General features: G+C 36.5%; 1 protein-coding gene across 1 annotated transcript in view; it reads left to right on the top strand.

Annotated features, from left to right (window-relative positions):
- Positions 1 to 20529, top strand: part of TMEFF2 (transmembrane protein with EGF like and two follistatin like domains 2) — a 324024-nt gene that overhangs the window by 252436 nt on the left and 51059 nt on the right. Inside the window, exons 5-6 of the mRNA XM_044669072.1 lie at positions 8725 to 8873; positions 9702 to 9761. Of these exons, the coding sequence (XP_044525007.1) occupies positions 8725 to 8873; positions 9702 to 9761 (209 nt within the window). The remainder of the gene's footprint in view (positions 1 to 8724; positions 8874 to 9701; positions 9762 to 20529) is intronic.

Raw genomic sequence — 20529 nt, forward strand, 5'->3', positions numbered from 1 at the left:
TCTCCTGTCATGAAGATATATGCCTCTGCCAAGTCTCCTGTCTTTTCCAATTGAAATATCCCTAGTTCCTGCAGGGACTGCTACCATGTTTTCCTGTATTATTAGTAGTAGCTCCCATAGTGCCTAGCACATAGTAAATGCTTAATAAACGCTTCCCGAATTGAATAAAATAATCCAGAAGTCTTTTACCATCCTGGTTGTCTTCCTCTACATATTGTCCATCTTATCAAAGTCCTACCTAATATGTGATGCTCAGAGTACACAATGTGATCTGACCACAGCATACTTCCATGGGAGTTGTCATCTCCCAAAATTTCCCTAGATTTTTACTTTCATAATAAGATGAATCAAAGCAGACACTTTTTTTGACTCATATTGAATTTCTAGCTCAGGAAACTCCAGTATTTTTTCCCACAACTGTTGTCTACCCATTTATCATCTTGTATTTGTGAAGTTGACTTTTTAACTCATGTAGGACTTTTAACTTATTCAAATTAAATTTCAAATTTAGTCCATCATTTTGCCCATCAAGGTCTTTGTTGGGTATTATCAAATACATTATATATCTTGAAGTTTTGTATAATCTGAGAACTTGATAAGTATAGGTCTCTATCATTCTAGTCATTGAAAAAAATTGTTGAATAGCAGAGCCAAAGTCAGATTCTTAAGACACCCCAATATAAACCTTTGAATGATTGCCTGAGTCCAGCAATTAGACCAATTCCAAATATACCTAACTTTGCTATTGTCTAACTCACATCTTTCCACAAGAATACTAAGAAAACTTTTCAAATGCCTTTGCTAAAATTTGGATAAGACATAGCTACAATTTCCCCCTCATCTAATAGTTTAGTAACTGTCACTAAAAGAAATGAAATTAATTTGGTATCCCTTATTACTAATGAAGTTGTGCTATTTGTTATTTCTACTTCCTTTTCTAAAAGTTTCCTATGTATCTCTTTAATGAAATTTTTCTAAAAATTAGCCAGAAAGCAAAACTAACCTCCCTATCCTATAAACATTGGCTCTATCTTAGTCACTTTTATGACTTTATCTTCTCTAGTTCTGTGGCTCAATATTCCTATCCCTTAGTCCTTTTCTCACCCTCAGCCAAATGAATGGAATTCATCTTACTCTATCCCTATATTTATCTGAAATTTAATTCCCTCTTTGCTAACTTTTGTTCTACACTTTCAAAGTTCAAAGATAATTCTTCTTGGCAGAGAACACAGAAGGAAAATAAGACATGAGTAGTTTTGCCTTCTCTCTGCAAACATCCTACCCACTCCAAACAGTGGTCCCACTTCTCCTTTCATTATCTTTTTTTTTAATGTAAAAGAAAAAAAAACTTTGTTATTTTCATCTTTTTTTCTAAATATCAACTCATTCTGACCTTTAGCATTCCTGATACTTTCAATTCTATTATGACTTTCTGCTCATTTTATTTCTTTTTTTTTAAACCCTTACCTTCCATCTTGGAGTCAATACTGTGTATTGGCTCCAAGGCAGGAGAGTGGTAAGGGCTAAGCAATGGGGGTTAAGTGACTTGCCCAGGGTCACACAGCTGGGAAGTGCCTGAGGCCAGATTTAAACCTAGGACCTCCCATCTCTAGGCTAGGCTCTCAATCCACTGAGCTACCCAGCTGCCCCCTGTGCTCATTTTCTAACTTGTCCTCATTACCATCTTCTTTAAAATTGAACTTGCTTAGTGAGTTTCCTGTGGATCAACAATGATCTCTTCAAGAAATTTATTTTTCCTTCTCATTGATTTTTTCCCTTGCATCTTCAGAATTTAATTCTTCAAAATGTCCTATTTAGGATGAGGGGTCTTACCTATCTTTTCCTTTTATGTTTTGAAGTCTACAGCCAAATCTAAACTGTGCCCAGCTTTCTACTCCTTCAGTAAGATAGGGTGATCACTTTCCCATCAAGTTTCTCCTTATTTCTCCTTAAGTGTCCAGTTCCTCCTAGTGGGTAAAAATAAGATCCAGAATAGTTTATTTTTCTATCTTTTGAAGCACAAAATTTTCAACAGAACAATCCAGGAAATTATTAGATGCTCTATAAGTGGAAGAGAGAGAAATGCAGCATATATTTGGATAAATATAAACTCCCATCATAGCTATATCTGTATCATAATCTATATTCTTTTTTTTAAAACCCTTAACTTCTATGTATTGGCTCCTAGGTGGAAGAGTGGTAAGGGTGGACAATGGGGGGTAAGTGACATGCCCAGGGTCACACAGCTGGGAAGTGTCTGAGGCCGGATTTGAACCTAGGACCTCCCATCTCTAGGCCCGGCTCTCAACCCACTGAGTTACCCAGCTGCCCCCATAATCTATATTCTAATAAACATATCTAGTTCCTAATTTTGTTCAAATGGTCCATAGTATCTTCTAATAAAAATATACTTTTGCTTCTGCCTATGTTGATCTTCATTCGTATGCTTTATAACATGATTCTCCCTTATGGTTCCTCTTTTCTCTCCTAAATACATCTTCTTGAAATATCATGCTAGTTTTTCTAAGACATGGTACAGGAGGGGAGAGAGAACATTCTATTTGGAGTTAAAAGGATCTGGGCTCAAATCTTGGCTCAAATCTTTTCTCTATAATTTACTGCCTGCAAGACCTTGAGGAAGTTACTTTATTTTCCTGTAACTCAGTTCCCTCATCCATAAAATGAAGATGTTAAACTTGATGACCTGTGTGGTACTTCCCATCTTTAAATCTATGAAGCCAAACATTTGACTTTTTTAGATATTATCTTCTAATTATCATAGTGCCTTCCAGACCCATGTTCCTATAATAAATCACATCCCACCAAATCTCAATGATACCCAGAGATCACATTTGTCACCTGGCATTAATTCCCCCGTATTGTTAATCATCATTTATACATTTTTTGTGTCAGTGTCTGAAGTCATTAGGTCTCATTTTTCACATAGAACTTGAGGAGTGGAAGGTAATAAAAGTATAAACTATATACCCTATTTCCCTATCCTCAAGTAGAATTATACTCAAGCCATTCCAGCTAGATAGCTATTTTGACTTTTCTTTAAAATTTCCACATGAGAAAAGTCCAATATTCTTTTACTACTTATACCACCATCTCATAACCATCACTGAAATGGTGTTTAATAATTACCCACATATGCTCTTCAACGCAATGATTCCATTGTTCCTTTGTGAACTATAAGGAAAGGGACTTAATTACCATGAATTCACCAGCCTAAGCAGTATACTAAGACACTATAAAGCAAGTTGCATGACCACCAAGGAATCATGGCTCTGAGACAGAGAAGAGAAAGGGAAGCAAATTCATTGTTTCTTTTGCAAAGCCCCAGAGGAGATGTCTGTGACTGAAAAAGACTAACAAACTCAGGTGAACCAAATGATTAAGTATAGTCTACATAAATATACATGTAGCATATGCTCTGGGAGCTACTCTTCCACCCTGTCACTCACGCTGGCTAGTTGAATCCTTAGAAGGAAAGTACATCTTCAGTAAAGATTCTAGGGGTAGCCCTTAGGGGTTGAAGAATACTTTTCCAGTATTATAGTTCACAAGTCCCCCATTCCTATGCTTTCTACTTTTGAGTACCAACATATAAATTAGTCGGACTTTAATTAGATTTTAGAAAAGTTTATTTAGTAAGCATATGTAGGAAGAATAGTTGATACAAAGCACCCCAACCCAAAAGTCTATGACATACTCTCCCACAAAGTATTATACAAAGTCTGGGAAAAAGTGGACTTAGATTTAGAGCACAGGTGGCAAAGGAGTAGTTCTCAGTTTCTACTTCTTGAAAATATTTTTTTCTCCTTTCTGGGGTAATTAAAATATTTATCTTGGGCTTAGGGTGGGTAGCTTTCTGTTAAGCTACTTTTTGAGCCTGGAAGCTATATTTCCTGAGTATGTCTAATTTGTCCTTGACTCTCCATACAAACATTGATGTCAGCTATGTGCCTAGATACTACTGACACCCAGTGGGAAGTCAAAAAATTTTTGAACCACCCACATTCACAAAATCATCTTGGGGAGACTGAAACTATCTCTTCCCATGCCCTTTCACCTCCAGGGCTAGTCTTTCTCTACAGCTAAGCTGGAAAAACTCTTTCCTCTATGCTGTCACCCATGTGAATGTAATTACGCCAGCTTGCCGGTTTTATACAAATTGTGCAGAGTATGACTGGATGTCCTCAACCAACCTGATTATTCCTTTTGTCTCTCCATTCCATCCAATAGCCTTCTTTTTCAATATTGGTCAAATCCTTTTCACCTTTAGTCCAATCAATCAGTCAATCAACAAGCATTTATTAAAACTTAGTATATTTCAAGCATAGCACTAAGCCCTGGAGATACCACTAAAGGCAGAAATACAGTCACTCTCTTCACGTTATAATGAAGGCAACCTTTTCATTGTTTTATCAATTCTATAGAGGTGTTGTCATCTGGCTAAGATAGCTATTTTAAGTGTGGTAGAGTAATTGATTACATCGAGAAGTTGAGGCTTTATTCACACTTAGTGTGAAACAATTAATACCTCTGGTTGATTCATTTGAGAAATCTTTGTATTTCCCTTAACTAACATAAAGTGTCAACTGTTGCCTTTCCCTTTCAATCATGCCCCTTAACTTTTTTTTAAACTTATTTCAGTGATTTTTTTTTTAACTTGGACCTGTTGATTCTAGCCAAGTTGATATTCTCTCTCTCTCTTTCTCTCTCTCTCTCTCTCTCTCTCTCTCTCTCTCTCTCTCTCTCTCTCTCTCTCTCTCTCTCTCTCTCTTTCTCTCTCTCTCTCTGTCCCTCCATCTCTGTCTGTCTCTGTCTCTATTTGTCTCTGTCTCTCTCCCTTTTGTTTATACCATCCAATTGTAATACACACACACACACAAACACACACACATGCACGCACACACACACACACACACAATTTTATCTTTTTTTCAAATTTCTTTTATTTCCCCATTGCTTTGGAAGAAAGTCCCTATATTTTATCTCATTCCCTCCTTGTAGAGAGAAACAAGTGAAGATAAGTTCTTTCAACTGATTTGCTCCTGGCAGATAAGTGCTTCACACCTAGAAGTAAAGAAATTGAAGGTGGTATAAAAGGGAAGTAGACTGTTTAACTGCTATACTTAATGATTCTTTATGGACTTACCTGAAAATTTATGTGTCCAGATGCATCATCACATTCCTGTTAAGTGAGAACCACTACTTTCTCAAAGAACAAGTATGTAGATATAGTCATCCCTTTGAACTAACTGGTCTATTTAAAAGATTGCAAAAATAATCACTTTTGACTAAAACTTCTTATTCCTTTGCTCACTGCTTTTGGCCTAAATTCAAAAATGGAATGGTGAATCCAACTGATCTCATGAATTAGTTTGAAATAATAAAATCACATAGATTTAGATGCAAATTGATCTTTAGAGGTCACCGGTCTCACTGTGCTTTTACAAGTGAAACTCAGTGAGATGGAGCAATTCATTGAAGGACATATTATAGTAGAGAGTTGGCCAAGTACTGGAATGTGTGCAGTCCTGGCATTTGGGGAGCTGCTCCATTCCCCCTCCTCCCAGCACCCAAGGATATTTTTGCATGCCCCGCCCTTCTGACCAGCTGCCCAAAGGGAGCACTTCTTCCCTCCCTTCTTTGGGATAATTCTCTGGGGCTCACAGGCAGCTTGAAATTGCAGTCTGGGTATGTGAACTTGAAAACCTTCACCTATACTGGTATAGTAAGCCACACATTTGAATTCCCCTACCATTTTGAATCTAAATCTAGTTCTCTTTCTATTTTACCTGTCACTTTACACAATATGATTTGGGTAAAACTTTTTTCTTTTACTTTACTATTCTAGATAATTGTTTCAGTTCTCTATTTTGCTTTCTAAATTCTTCAATCAACTAAGCTTCCTCTCAAATCTGGTCATCTCCAGATTCTTCTTTTTGTTAATGGTACCTTAGAATTGGGTATACTTCTCAAAGTCACCCAAGGTCCAGACCTCACTGTCTTTTTTGACTCTTCCCTTTCCTCAGCCCGTCCTCCCAGCCTACCCCCATTTAATCAGGTATCAAGATCAAGTTGGTTCAGTCTTCACAATTTCTTTTGAATATACATCTTCATTTCCATTCCCAGTGCAACCAGTCCTGATTAGAGGCTCATTACATTTCACCTGGGTTATTATGGTAGCCTAATTTTAGTTCATGCTCTAAGCAGTTATTCGGTGCCTACTATGAACCAGGCATTATGCTAAGAAAAAGTTCATTGCAATTGCAAAAGTATCTTCCATTCTACTAGTTTTCTACTGGTTTCTCTGCCTGTAATTTCTCTTATCTGCTTTCCACACAATTAATCCTCCTAGTGCACAGCTTTAGTTACGTTAGTGATAGGCTCGAAGTAGAGGCAATAAGACCTAAAGGACCTAGTCTTGGAATGGAAAAGACCTCCAACATGTATTGGTTGAGTTACAACAGGCAAGTTTCTTAATGTCTTTGTGCTCTAGGCACTCTAAGATTATAAACAGCAAAGAAGGGGCCATTTGGTATTGGTAGAGGTGGATAGAAAAAAGGAGGTAGTCACTCACCTGAGAGTTCCTTTTTTCCCTATATCAGAATGTTCAAAGGTTCTATCTTTATCCACACAAAAACCTTTGATAATTCCTTATTTCTACTGAATAAAGTATGATCTCCTTCACATGGCATTCAAGGTACTCCATCATCTGGATCCAACTTTGTAATTTTTGAGACTGTTCTGTTACTGCCACCATATGCTTAATTTTCCTGCCAGACTCATGGCTCCCTTAATCTATGCCACCCCTAGTCACTTTCTTGTATTTGTTCACTCTGTCCCGTATGCCTTCAAGGTACTACTAACCCATTCTCTATTTCCATTTAATGAAATCCTACCTACCCTTCAAAACTTAGCTCAAATGCTACCCACCCTCCTTCCCTGAAACCTCTTTTGACTCACCCAATGGAAAATAATCTCTCCTCAAATTTCTCATATCACTGTTATGTTAAGAGCTTCTCAATATTTAGCATTTCTTTTTGTTATGCAGTTAATTATGTACCATATCATCTCCCCTGGAATCAAAGTGGCTTGACATAAAGCACTATGCTGTCTTTGTCTTTGTATCTCCTAGAAATCAGGACAGTGTCTTCCATTTTGGGGCAAGGGTAGGGAGGGCAGAGGAGAGAGGAACAGTGTTTTCATATATGTAATTCCAGATATGGAAACTCCTTCCATCTCTGCAATTCCCCAGCTCATCTGTAATTTATAGTCTTAGAGATTTGCCTCAGGCACTGAGAAACTGAGAGACTTTGTCCATGGTCAACTGTTAATATGTATTAAAGAGAAGATTTGAACCCAAGGCTTCCTGGAAAAATTGGGCTCCTATCCACCAGACTATGTTTAATAAATGTTTGCTGAATTGAATCAAGGTAGAAAGAATAATGAAAGAATTTATTAAACAGCTTCTGTGTTGGGAACTTTGCTACGCACATTACAAATAGTATCTCATTTGATCTTCACAATAACCGAGCAAAGCAAGTGCTTACATAATTTCCATTTTACAGTTAAGGAAAATGAGGCAGGCAGAGGTACTCAGAGTCACATATCTAGCGAAAATATAGTCTGAGGCTATATTTGAATCAGGTCTTCCTGACTCTAGGCCAAGTGTACATATAGCTCTGTTTACCAATTCTCCTCCTATGTTGTTCCCAGCGTGTGCTGATGGGTGTCAAAGAGAAGTATGTATACTGCTCTTGCCAAAAGCAACTTACAATATCATTGGAGATATAAAACTAACTGACTTTAATGTGTGAGGAGGCCTCTTTTCCTTAGTCTTGTAGAATTTACATTCAAAGACTGACATAGTAGCACGGGCAGATGCAAGAGCCGAGTAGCAAAATATCTAGCAAAAATAAAAGACTGAGAAAGACTATCAAATAGTCATCTTTTGTTTGTCCTTTTAAAAAAGAGTAGCATTCATTCTGTTATATTCCTGATAACTTATTTCTTCTGTGATTTGTATAATAATATTGAATGTCATTCTGTAGAAGCTACTTTATTTTTTGATTTTCTCTATAAATATTTAGTTATCTGTCTGGAGTTTTAATCTGCTCAGTTGTCTCTGGTTAAAGAAGGGTTGAAAACAGCATGGTTTTACTTAAAGAATTCAGAAAGAGAGCTTCATTTCTACCTTATACTCATCAATTTCCACAGTTGCTGTGATGGGGTCTTTATGTATAGAGATTAAAACATTGCAATGTTATTATTTTAATGGCTTCCTCTCCTTCTTTTCCCTCCCTTTTTAAAAGTCTTTATTCTGCCCTTTCAATCCTATCTTTGGTCCCTTGTTTCTTTTAATCTCAAGTAGAAAAGTCATGAGCATAAGATATATAGCCTGAATATAATCAATGTATTTTTAAATTTGTAATCCTTACTTTCTGTCTTAGTAACAACTCTAAGACAGAAGGACAATGGCTAGGCAAACAGTTAAGTGACTTATTCGGGGTCACACAGTTAGGAAGTGTTTTGGGGTCAGATTTGAACCCAGGACTCCTCTAGACCCACTGAATCATCTAGCTGCCCCGACTCATGTAATTTTTCCTTTGTTCCTTTTACCAATATTTATTTTAGCAATGTGGCAAATGTGTCTTTTACATTGTGTTTTATTTAAAATGTGGCAACGATATTTTTGCCTTCTTCTTTTAGGTGTGTGTGTAACATTGACTGTTCTCAAACCAACTTCAATCCCCTTTGTGCTTCTGATGGGAAATCTTATGATAACGCATGTCAAATCAAAGAAGCGTCATGCCAGAAACAAGAGAAAATTGAAGTCATGTCTTTGGGTCGATGTCAAGGTAACTAACACTTCTAGCAAAATTCATTTTAAAGAAATTTTCCATCTGAGCAGAAATAAGAAGAGAAGATAGTTTATTTTAAGCAATTCTTATGTTTCCAAAAGATACTTCTAATTTAAAGTATAAAATAGAATCTAGACTAGTGAAGGTTATCTCAATGATAGAGATTTCAGACTCTCTATAGGAATGGGCATCTTTTCTTATGTGTTGTGCACTGGATTTTCATGATATTGTGAACATATGTTTATCTTTTCAATATGGCAGACTAAATTTTCCTGAGAAATTCAGTTCAATTCAATTCATATAAACAAACATTTATGAGCTAAATTTCATATACAATGAAACTGGGAAAAGTCTAATCAGTTATTTCAGGGAAAAATGATTGATTTATTATGAAATTATTTAATTTGATGACATTCCAATTAAGATAAAAATGTCATATCATTTTCCATGGGTTGATTCACTAAAATATTTTCAAACACATCTGTCATGAATAAGGAATCGTAGAGTTTTATTCTTTTTTTCCTTAGAATCCAGTTGTTTCATCATGTTTGGCTTATAAAAATGGCACAATTACTTTCAGACATCATTTATATCTTCTTCAGACTCATAGACCTGAAAAATCTTTCAGTCATCATCCTAGAAAATTCTTTGAATCCTTTTAGTCGTGTCTCAATAGTGATAGACACTGAAAGTCTTTTTGCTATCATAGTCACAAAAACACCTCAATTTTAGAAAAGAAATTGCCATAAAAAAGTAATTTTAAAATTAGATAACCATCCAACATAATCAACCAATGCTCATGTTTATATGTGTTCTTTATCATAGATAATACCACCACCACTACTAAATCTGAAGATGGGCATTATGCAAGAACAGATTATGCAGGTAAGTACAATTTCAGCTATTCACATGTGATTCCTTCTATAGAACATTTCTGGAAAATAAATCTTACCATTTTTCCTATATGGAGAACATCATATATTCAAAAGCTTACTATTCATATCTTGTATCCTTCAAGTTGTTAATAGCCAATAGCTAATTTTCATGGAAACAAATGAAACCTACTCCCCCCCAAGGTAAAATGATTGTCAAAAATGTCAGAAAGCTATAATTAACTTGTTTTGACAGTAGGAATGTTGCAAATGACAAAACATTTATCAAATTAATGGGCACCAATGGAAATTAATGCAGGTTTTGTCAGCACTTTGGAATAAATGCAAATGCTCCAGTATGTTTTTTTTTTTTACTTTTTACTTTTTCATAAAAATCAGCTGTAAAATATAGTTTTGCTATACCATGGAATAAAAGGGCGAAAATAGAATTGTGTCCTAAGAAAATGCTATAAATAGAATATAGCTTGCCTCTGTTAAGATGCAAAACTAATAAGGAATGTATAATCAATTTTTTATTTGATAAATGTCTTTAATTTATTTACAAGCTAAAATACAGCTTCTAAGTCATATAAGCTTATAAAGCACTTTAAATAAAAAATGTAAATGTTATTTAGAGACTATTGGATTTTGTTTCAAGCAGATTCTTTCTCTAACCCATTTTGCTTTATACCCAAATTCATTTATGAATAATCTATACGAGTGGGAATTTATTGGGATGTTCTAATTTCACAGTTTTGTACAACTATGGCAAAGTAAGTTGTGTGTGTATGTGTGTGCGTATGTGTGTGGCCATGCCTTTTTTTTTTTTTTGGTATGGAAAATAGGAAAATGACATTAATGTTTCTTTGTTATATGAGTTATGTTGTATAAATACATATGCTATAGGCTGGGTGCCTATTCAGCTATAAAGCATTTACAACTGAATTTATAGCCAACACTTACCCAAAAGATGAAGTACATCTTATCCTTCAGGATAGTTGTAACCAATCATTCTTGTCTGAAGGTCTATCTCCTTTAAAAATCTTTAAATATATATATATATATATATATATATATATATATATAGTTGCATATACATAAGATACTCTCCCCCCACCCTCAAAAAAGACAAAGTTAGCTGCAACAAAAGTGAAAAATACAGCCAATCACTTATGTTTTATCTACATGTCACCCAACTTCCCAATATTGGAAATACCCAAGTGATTGAATTTTTCAATTTTCATTTGGCCTGCCTGTCATCTTTTAGATGGCATCCTGTAATGTATTAGGGACTTAAGGTTATCATGGAGAGCCATATAAAAAGGCTGCTTCTACAGTTTTATATATGAAATACTAAGCTAAATACAAATATAAGCTATGAGGTTAGTCCTGCAGTAAATTTAAGAATTTTAACATAAATGTGACATCTGATTAAGTAGATAAAGCACTCCCTGAAACATTTTGGGAATTATTCTAGAAATATAAATGTGGATGTACTCATAGTGCCCTACTTTTACCCAGGGAGTAACTTACTCATCCAGCTCAAAAAATACTCTGCATCCCCTTTTTTTTTTCTGTGCATAATTTACTGTGACATATTTGAAGGAATGTTTCCAGGCTTCCTTTGTATAATATGATGGTCACAGAACCCTCCATAATATGGTCAATGTATGAAACATACCAACCGAGAAAACTCTGATTTCAGCTTTAAGTCTCAAAGCTAAGATGAAGAACTCTTTCAACGGATCTATTTTAAAATGCAAATATCTGTGCCAGTTAATAATGCTGCACCAGCAGCAGAGCCTGTTATTATCTCAGGGCTGCAACTGATTGCATAACAACATTTAGTCCATTTAGATAGGTTCTGCAATTGATTTTGATTCTAAAAGGAAATAATATACAGGTTTCAAAAACAGGGTCTCTGCATTTTGATGTCTGTTTTTACTTCATTTTTTTTTTAAATCCGTGCTCATGTTACTAAGCACAGTAAAAGTGAAAGAAAGCTGGCAAGATTGTCCCTATCTGTACATAACGCTTCAAGTTTCAAGCCCTGTTTATCTAACAAATCTCAATGGAATACTCATAAGGTAAAAAGCAAGGCTTGAAACTACGTTTAAGTATTTGCTATTCTTAAACATTCTAATTTGAGAACATGGAGGGTAATGAGGAAAGGAAATTGAAGCTATACATCTAATAATGAAACAAATGTGATTCTGTAAAATTTTTATCCTCCAATGGGCACAAGGCTCTGTTTACATGCCCAGTACCAGGCTCATTAGGTCAATTGCATCCTCCATCAGCAACAATTTTCCATCTCACCAGTCAATACAGCCTACCTACATGACGAATACTTGGCCTGAAACATAAGTGTTTCCTCTTCAGTCAGAGTTCATGGATTACTTAATTGACATGACTGAAAGTGACACTCCAAATGGTTCTCTCCAAATCTAGTTCTTTAATTTGAGATCCAAATGGAAGCCTTCATCCATACCATGTCATCTATTCCATGCATCTTCAGTCTTTTTAGATATTTCTAGCTGGAAGGAAGAATATCCTAGCTGAAAGGCTGGAACCTTTATGCTGCCATTTCTGGGAATCACTGGTCTCATCCTCTTTTCTGCTACCTAGGAAGGCATCTCCAGGAGAAGCTTGGCTAGCGATTATGAAATAGTAGCTGACATTTAGAGAGTGCCTTAAGAGTTTTCCAAAAAGGTCTTCACATTTTACAAACTTGTCTCAATTGATCCTAACATCCTATGGTTTAGTGCCAAAATAAATGCTCCAGAGATCATCTAGCACAATTTACTTCATTTTCCAGATGAAGAAACTGATACTGATCATGCTTCTGCTATATTGTCAAGAAAAAGATTATATTTTGTTTAATCTATTATTTGCTGGTAAGTCAGTGATGTTATGGGACACAGTGAGTAGAGTGTCAGCCTGGAGTCAGGAAGACTGTCTCTTGACAAAGGAGGAAACTGAGGCAAACAGAGTGAAGTGATTTGCCCAGGGTCACACAACTAGTAAATGTCTGAAGCCAAGATGAGTCTTCCTGATTTCAGAACTGCCTTCAGAAGATAAAGTCCGGTGTTCTCCACTAATCTCCTTCCAAGTTGGCATAAATCTCTGGGTCTGGTCATTCAACCCCTTTAGGGTCCATTTCACTCTTCTGTCATCTGCCACAAATGGCTTCGTCTTATACAAAAGAATATGTGTGTCTTTCTGCCCATGTCTCCAATAGACTGTAAATTTTGTGACTGATTTTTGCATCCTCCACACTTAGCAGGATTCCTTCCAGATCATGGACACTTAATAAGTGAGCTTGGAATTAAATTAGACTGTTGAAGTCATTTGCCAAAAGCTACTAAGGTGATATTGGCTGAAATTCAAGCCCTGGTCCTTTGATTCCATATGAGGGAGGTAGGTAGGGCAAGAATGATGATCCCAGTTATAGTGATGACGAATCCAAAACCAAGAGAAGTCACTAGAGAGAGCAATAATGTCACTGTTTTGGGAGAAACAACATGTAACTGTGCCCTTCTTGATAAGTTCTAGGTCTCTTTTGACCTATGGCTACAGATCATTAAATTCTTACCGTTGCCTTTTCTTTTGTAATAACTAAATAATAATTAACGTTTATGCGGCGCTTACTTTGTGCCAGGCACCACTCTCAATAGTCGTACTTAAAAGTCATCTTATTTGATTCTTACAGCAACCCTGAAGAGTAGGTGCTTTTATTATCCCCATTTTATAGATGAGGAAATGGAGGCAAACAAAGCTTAAGTGACTTGCTCAAGATCATATAGCTATGTGTCTGAGGTCAGATTTGAACTCAGATTTTCCTGACTCCAGACCCAGTATTCACTCCACTGTACTGCCTAGCATATACAATGTAAGAATTATGTTTCAAGCTGTTTTGATTTTTATCATCAGGAACATGTATTGACAAAAATTAAGGAATTTTAAAGAACATGGAGGAAATGACAAGAAGATTTAATTTACAGTATTTAAAAAGTATCATGAAACAAATGGACATTTGAGTGGGAGAGCATATATATCAATGTGTTTAATAATAGTATTTGTAGTAATAGTAGTAGTAGTAGTAGTAGTAGTAGTAGTAGTAGTAGTAGTAGTAGTAGTAGTAGTAGTAGTGGCAATGGCAGTGGTGGTAGTGATAGTAGTGGTGACAGTAATAGTAGAAGTGGTAGTAGTAATGGCAGTGGTGGAAGTAGTAGTGGTAGAAGTGGTAGTAGTAATGGCAGTGGTGGAAGAGTGGTAGTAGTTATAGTAATAGTAGTACTGGTAGTGGTAGTGGTGGTAGTAGTAGTGGTAGTAGTGGTTATAGTAGTAGTAGTAGTAGTAGTAGTAGTAGTAGTAGTAGTAGCAGCAGCAGCAGTAGTAGTAGAAATACTAGTAAGAGTAGTTAAAAGCTAGCATTTATAGAACATTTTCAGGTCTACATGTATTCCAACACCACAATGAAGTAGGTGCCATTATTATCCCCTACTGAGGAAACTGAGGCTGTGAGGGGTTCAGTGATTTGCCCAGAGTCACCCAGTTGGTAAGTATCTCAGGCAGGACTCCAACTGACGTATTCCTGATGCCAAGTCCAGCCCTTTATCTACTATGCCTAGAATAGCAAATTAAAACAGACTCTTTAGAGTGCTTCCAAAAATGTTAAGATCTTACCAGGATTCCCAAGTTTTTTGCTTGTTTGTTATTTTAAGCATTCAGAGGGACTTTGCAGGGTCTTGGAGCCAGGAAGACCCTTGTTCAAGTCCCACCTGACCCATACTGACTGAGTGACCCTAGATAGGTCTTTTAACTTCATCATGCTCTGGGAAATTCTCTAAGAACATAAAATGCAGAAAAGAGTTTATCCTGCATTTGGAGAGTTGGTAAAGAGAGGGAGCTCCCTCACCTGTGACTTCCCTTCTGCCAGTGCCCTCCACAAGCTCTATATTCTTGCCCACACTCATGAGTTATTGAACTTCTCCCACTTTCCCCACCTCTTGACATTTGCTCATGCCTTCCCCGACTCCCCGACTGCACTTCTCCATTTCCTGTGTCTACCTGAAAGGAAAAAGGGGAGCATGCAATTGCTATGCTGAAAAGAGCATTGAACCTTGGTGCTGGTGATGTGGGGAGGGATCCTGTCTTGGATGCCGATTCCTGATATGACTACAAGGGAGTGACAAGCTCTTGGACCACCCATTTCTCAACTATAAAATGTAGCTCATGATGAGCACAGCACCTATTTCACTTGATTGATTTGAACAAAGTATTTCAGATGCTTTTTGAAAAATATGAGCTTTTATGGTTACTTTTAGTCCTTCCAACATCCATGCCCCAACTTCGGAAAAATGGGAGAAGCAATTGGAAATTTGGAAATGCAGAAGAGAAATGAAATTTTAGGAAGTGGTGATCTGTTTCATATTAAAAAATGCAAGAGGTTTAAGTTGTTCTTAAAAGAACAAAATGAATGTAACGAATCATCATTAAACTTCATCTCTCCTTTCCCTAATATGAGAAAAGTATGTGAATGACAGATGATATTAAAGACATGTAATAATAGCTTAAGATTTCTTCTGGGCTGTGTGTAAGTCCATATTGGGCACAGAAAGAAGCCAATATATGTGTCAATCTCCACCCCACACACATACCCATGTGTATATATAGAATAATTGTGATTAGAAGCAAGAGGCCCAAGAATTTGCCGGGTCATCGTTACCTGCTTTTTGTCTTATCTACATCTAAATCTTTTAAGAGCAGCTTTTTCTAATAAGATCTGAGCCCTTAGAATGTCTTTCATCAGGAACTTTGACTTTTTTTTTCTTAGAGTCAGTATCAAATTTGTTAAGCATGACTTTTTAATTGTGTTTTATGTTTTCTAAGACTTGGCCTTAGATTAAGGGTTATTTTCCCACCTCCACCCCCTCTAGGGAGCATAAGTTTTTTAAAATAATATTCTTCCAAATTTACAGACTCTAATGTTGAGATTATCTCCCTAGACTTTTAAAATAGCACCCAGTACTACCAGAATTTTAACCCCTTTCCTTTAGCAAACATCTTTTTCTCTGGATTAAAAAAAAAAAAAAAAGACAACAAGGCTAACCACATTATTCTCCATATGCCATCGTGACATATTTGATGACCATATTTGGTAATTACATCTCTTTCCTTTTCTGTGTAAAAATCTGATTGTGCCTCAAAAAATGAACCTGTATATAGAGACAGTTAGCTTTACTTCACTCCATAGTTAATGGCACATGTAAAGGATGCATAGATTATGCCTCTTCGTGGGCAAAACTGAAAAAGTTGCCTTCCTCTTCTTCATTTGTTCTGAATATACAAGTTGAACATTACCAGTCCCTGGCACATGCTGCGTGCAATGGAAATGCTCCAAATCCATCGCATAGAATCCAGACTCTTCAGCATGGAGTTCAAGGTCCTCTAGAATATGGCCCCAATCTACCAATGCAGCTATTTCTCTCCTCTTCATCCACCACCTTCTAGTCCAACAGTGCTGCAAACACAAGTAATTCTTCAACATGTGTCCTTTTTCATCTCTATTCCTTTGCACATGCTATTTTCTCTAGGTGGCATGCCCTCACTTGCCCCATCCCCAATTTATACTGACCAAAACGAAGTTCATAATTCCTGATCCAGCTACAATGTCACATGGTCCATGAATGCTTCCCCAATCTCCATCTCTGCCATCTTGGTCAGACATGATGTTTCCCTCTTCTAAAATCCTATAGCATTAGTTGTACTCCTTTTTATGGAGCCTGCCATATACTGCCTTGTACTGTAATTATTTGTGTACTCAATTAAGGTCCCTTACTACTAAATTGTGGGTCCTTTGAGGGCCGATAAGATAGAAATAAGTACTGAATCTATAATTCTCTTACATAAAGGAAATTCCATAAGTGAGGAAACCCCCTCTCTTAATGCAAGTAAATACCAATTTATAGTTATAGGGACCTTATAGCAATTGGTCCAGAGGATAGAACTCTGGGCCTAGAATGAGGAATTTCTCAGGTCAAATCTAGCCTGAAACACTTATAAGCTTCATGATCCTGGGCACATCACTTCTGTCTATCTCAGTTTCCTCAACTGTAAAATGAGGATATTAATAGCACCTACCTCATATAGCTATTGTGAGGATCAAAAGAAATATTTATAAAGTACTTAGCATAGTGCCGGGTACATAGGAGATGCTATATATTACCTTCCCTTTCTTTCCCCTTCCCCTAATGAGCCTTACCTAGAACACAGAGAATTTGAACTCAGATCTTCCTGATTTGGGAGCCAATTCTCTAGCCATTAAAACATCCTGACTTAGGGCAGGCAGGTGACTCAATGGATTGAGAGACAAGCCTGGAAATGGAAGGTTCTGGGTTCAAATCTGGCCTCAGACACTTCTTAGCTGTATGACAGCTAAGGCAAGTCGCTTAACCCCTATTGCCTAGCTCTTACCACTCTTTTGCCTTGGAACCAATACAACAATATTGATTCTAAGATGGAAGGTAAGAGTTTAAAAAAACACATGCTGACATTTTTTAAGGGCAAATACTATCTCTTCTAGCCTCTCTGACAATTATGAACATAATAGATGCTAAATAAATATTCATATATTGGATAATGAATTCCTGAGATAAAATCTTATGGAAATAATAAGCACAAAAAGTCTCAATACTAAAACTATTAAACATTAGGTAGGATTTTATGATGGATTCCACTGGGTAATTAGAATGTTGTACCCTAAAGACTTCATTTCCCAGAATTCTTTTTCTCTTCCCAAAATTCCTTTTTCTTTTGTCCCCACTTGCATCCTCATGATTTATAAATAAGTTTCTGTGAACTTCTCTCTCTCTCTCTCTCTCTCTCTCTCTCTCTCTCTCTCTCTCTCTTTATGTCTCTCTCATGCTCCACAGCTGGGATCCTCCTCTTACTAAGGCTATCACTATCCTTTACTTCCAGTTATTATTAATAAATCTTATAAAATTATAATACTTGGAGTAATGGATATTAAATTTTTAATCTTTCACCACTCATTAGGTACTCTATGAAAATAATTTCAGAAGATTTTTCTCTATGTCAATTAGATGATACTATAGACAGTGTTAGAGTTGAAGTCAATTACTAAGATCTGAGTTAAAATCCTACTTCACATAACCAGCTGTGTAACCCTGGGCAAATCACTTAAGTTGACTGTACCTCATTTTAGAGAGTTAATTTATGCATCCTTTAACCTTACTTTACTATAGAGATAAGTAAAAGTTATGGAGATTAAACCTGATTGCTCTCAAGGTTCATTCCAGCCCAGATTCTCTGATCCTATGATTTCAAGTATATGTGGTAAATATAGAGCAGCACACTGATAACTTTTGGTGATTGTCCTTCATTGAATTTGCTGGGTCCCATTCCACAGGCTCATAGTGGCTAGGCCACTGGTTCAAGAAGACTTAAGCTAAAATCCCTTCTCAAACATTTACTAACTATATCATGCTGGGCAAGTTAGTTAACCTCTTTCAGCCTCAATTTCTTCTTCATTGAAATAGGTTAGTAAGAGCACCTTCTGCACAGGGTTACTGAACATCAAGTGTGGTAACAACTGCAAAGCCCTTTGCAAACCCTAATGTACTATTACTATTTTTATTATTGCTTATTATTTTTTCTTTCATCCCAAAGAAGCTCCCCCAAAGGAAAGACCAAGAATGAATGGCCAAGGATTATGCTATGGAATAAACCACCCCAGGTCTCTTAATTCAACCAATTGCGAGTGCAAAAGGCCCTGAGACTCAGTAGCAGGACAGGGATAGGGTGGTAATAACTGATCAGATGGGCATGTATGTGGCAAAGCTCCAATCTTGGTCAAATAAATAGCGTCTCTAAAAGGAGCAGTAACTGTGCTTTGAAACTCTCCTTCTAAGAGTTTCTAGAATTGGGGATCCAGCAGTCACCCATAGGCCAACAGGCTTAGATATCTCTCCCTTCAGTTGGGGGAGCATAAAGTAGCCCTTGAAGGTACTTAAAACCTGAGTAGAAAGAAGAGATATCAGAGAAAGAGAAGACAGTGTATTTTAAAGTAGCTTCATCTGCTTCACAGTTTGCCTATTTACTTTATTCAGATGTAGAAGGGAGAAAAGGAAGGGAATAGATATACAGTGGTATAAGTAGAGGATATTAGTAAATAAGTATTTGCTCAGTTAAGATCACAGATTTTAGAGTTAGAATGAACCTGAGAAATAATCTAGTCCAGGAGTTCCTAACCATTTTTCTGATTGGTACTCCTTTGTTAGTCTGATAAAAACCAATGGACTCATATTTTAAGCACATAAAATAAATTCATCGAAATAAAAAGGAAATAAATTATAGTGAAATAAAAATGATTTTTCCCATCCAAATTAAGAGATCACTGAAATCTATCCACAGACTCCTTGAGGATCCATTAAACTCAAATTAAGAATCTCTGACAAATCTAGTCCCCTCATTTTAAAGATCAGGTTCTGAGATCCAAAATGGTAAAATTATTTTAATAAGTTTTTGTTAAATTGCCCAAGGTCAACAAAAGAGCCTGGATTTGAACCCAAGTCTTCTTACTCTAAATACCAATACTACTCTTTCCACTAATCAAGAACATTTCTGCTCATTAGTAAGATATTAATATAATCTTGCGTACCCTGGTAGTGCTTGCACAATACTTCCAAGAGAAGATCCCTATCAGTACTTGATTTCAGTAAAAGATCAGAACAGAGTGGAGGAGACATCTGATACCAGGCAGTTGGCCAGGCAAATACTCAACGGTGTAATGAGAAAGATTGTCCAAAAGGGGATAGAAGAAGAGGCAAATCTGAGGAAATACATATAATTCAAAAGATATGGACAATTTTTTTTAACATTTCAGTGGCCAAGCACATTTTAACAATAATTAGCAAGTCTTTCTCCTAGAAAAAAAGCAAAAAAAAATTCAGAAAAAGCTAAATATTTACAATCTCATTATTTCATTTTTGTATGAAATTAGGAAGAATTTTTATTTGTTTGGTTTTTAACATTGAAAGTATATGATTTTGTAAAATACATAATAACTCATGCTGATGTTAAGTTTGTGACTTTTTATTGCATATCACCTGGAAAAGAGAAAATTTAAGGAGGATATAGTAATTTTCTTCTGTTTCCTTGTTAAAAGTCCCTCAAATGGATGGGATGGATTAGATTTGTTTCACTTGCTTATTCCCCAGAAGGCAAAAAAAAGAGCAATGAGAGAAGAGGAGGATGACAGAGGAGGGAAGAGAAGAGAAGAGAAGAGGAGGAGAGGAGAGGAGAGGAGAGGAGNGAGGAAAACAGTTCGTTCCGACAGCTATGCCATGAAGACAGTTGAAATAGGCTCTGTGGAATGCCTAGAGATTGGTCAGATATTGAGGATGTCAAGGTCTTCCCCTGCATCCTCATTTTTGTATTGCCACTGGAATTCATTAACTCTGGGAGAATAAAGTTGAGGACTTTGTGAAACTCTGCCTCACTTAAATCCAATTTACACACAAGTCAAGACATCATTTTCTTCAAAAATGAAAGATAAACAAGAGGAATAAATGGATCTTTAAAGTTCCTTCTATCTCCTAAGTGGAAGAAGAGAGAGGGGTGAGTGGGAGGTGAAAAGGGGGGGAGGGAGGGGGAGGAGAGGAGAGGAGAGGAGAGGAGAGGGGAGAGAGAGAGAGAGAGAGAGAGAGAGAGAGAGAGAGAGAGAGAGAGAGAGAGAGAGAGAGAGAGAGAGAGAG

Source organism: Gracilinanus agilis, chromosome 3, assembly GCF_016433145.1.
Source record: "Gracilinanus agilis isolate LMUSP501 chromosome 3, AgileGrace, whole genome shotgun sequence".
In the NCBI taxonomy this organism is placed as follows: domain Eukaryota; kingdom Metazoa; phylum Chordata; class Mammalia; order Didelphimorphia; family Didelphidae; genus Gracilinanus; species Gracilinanus agilis.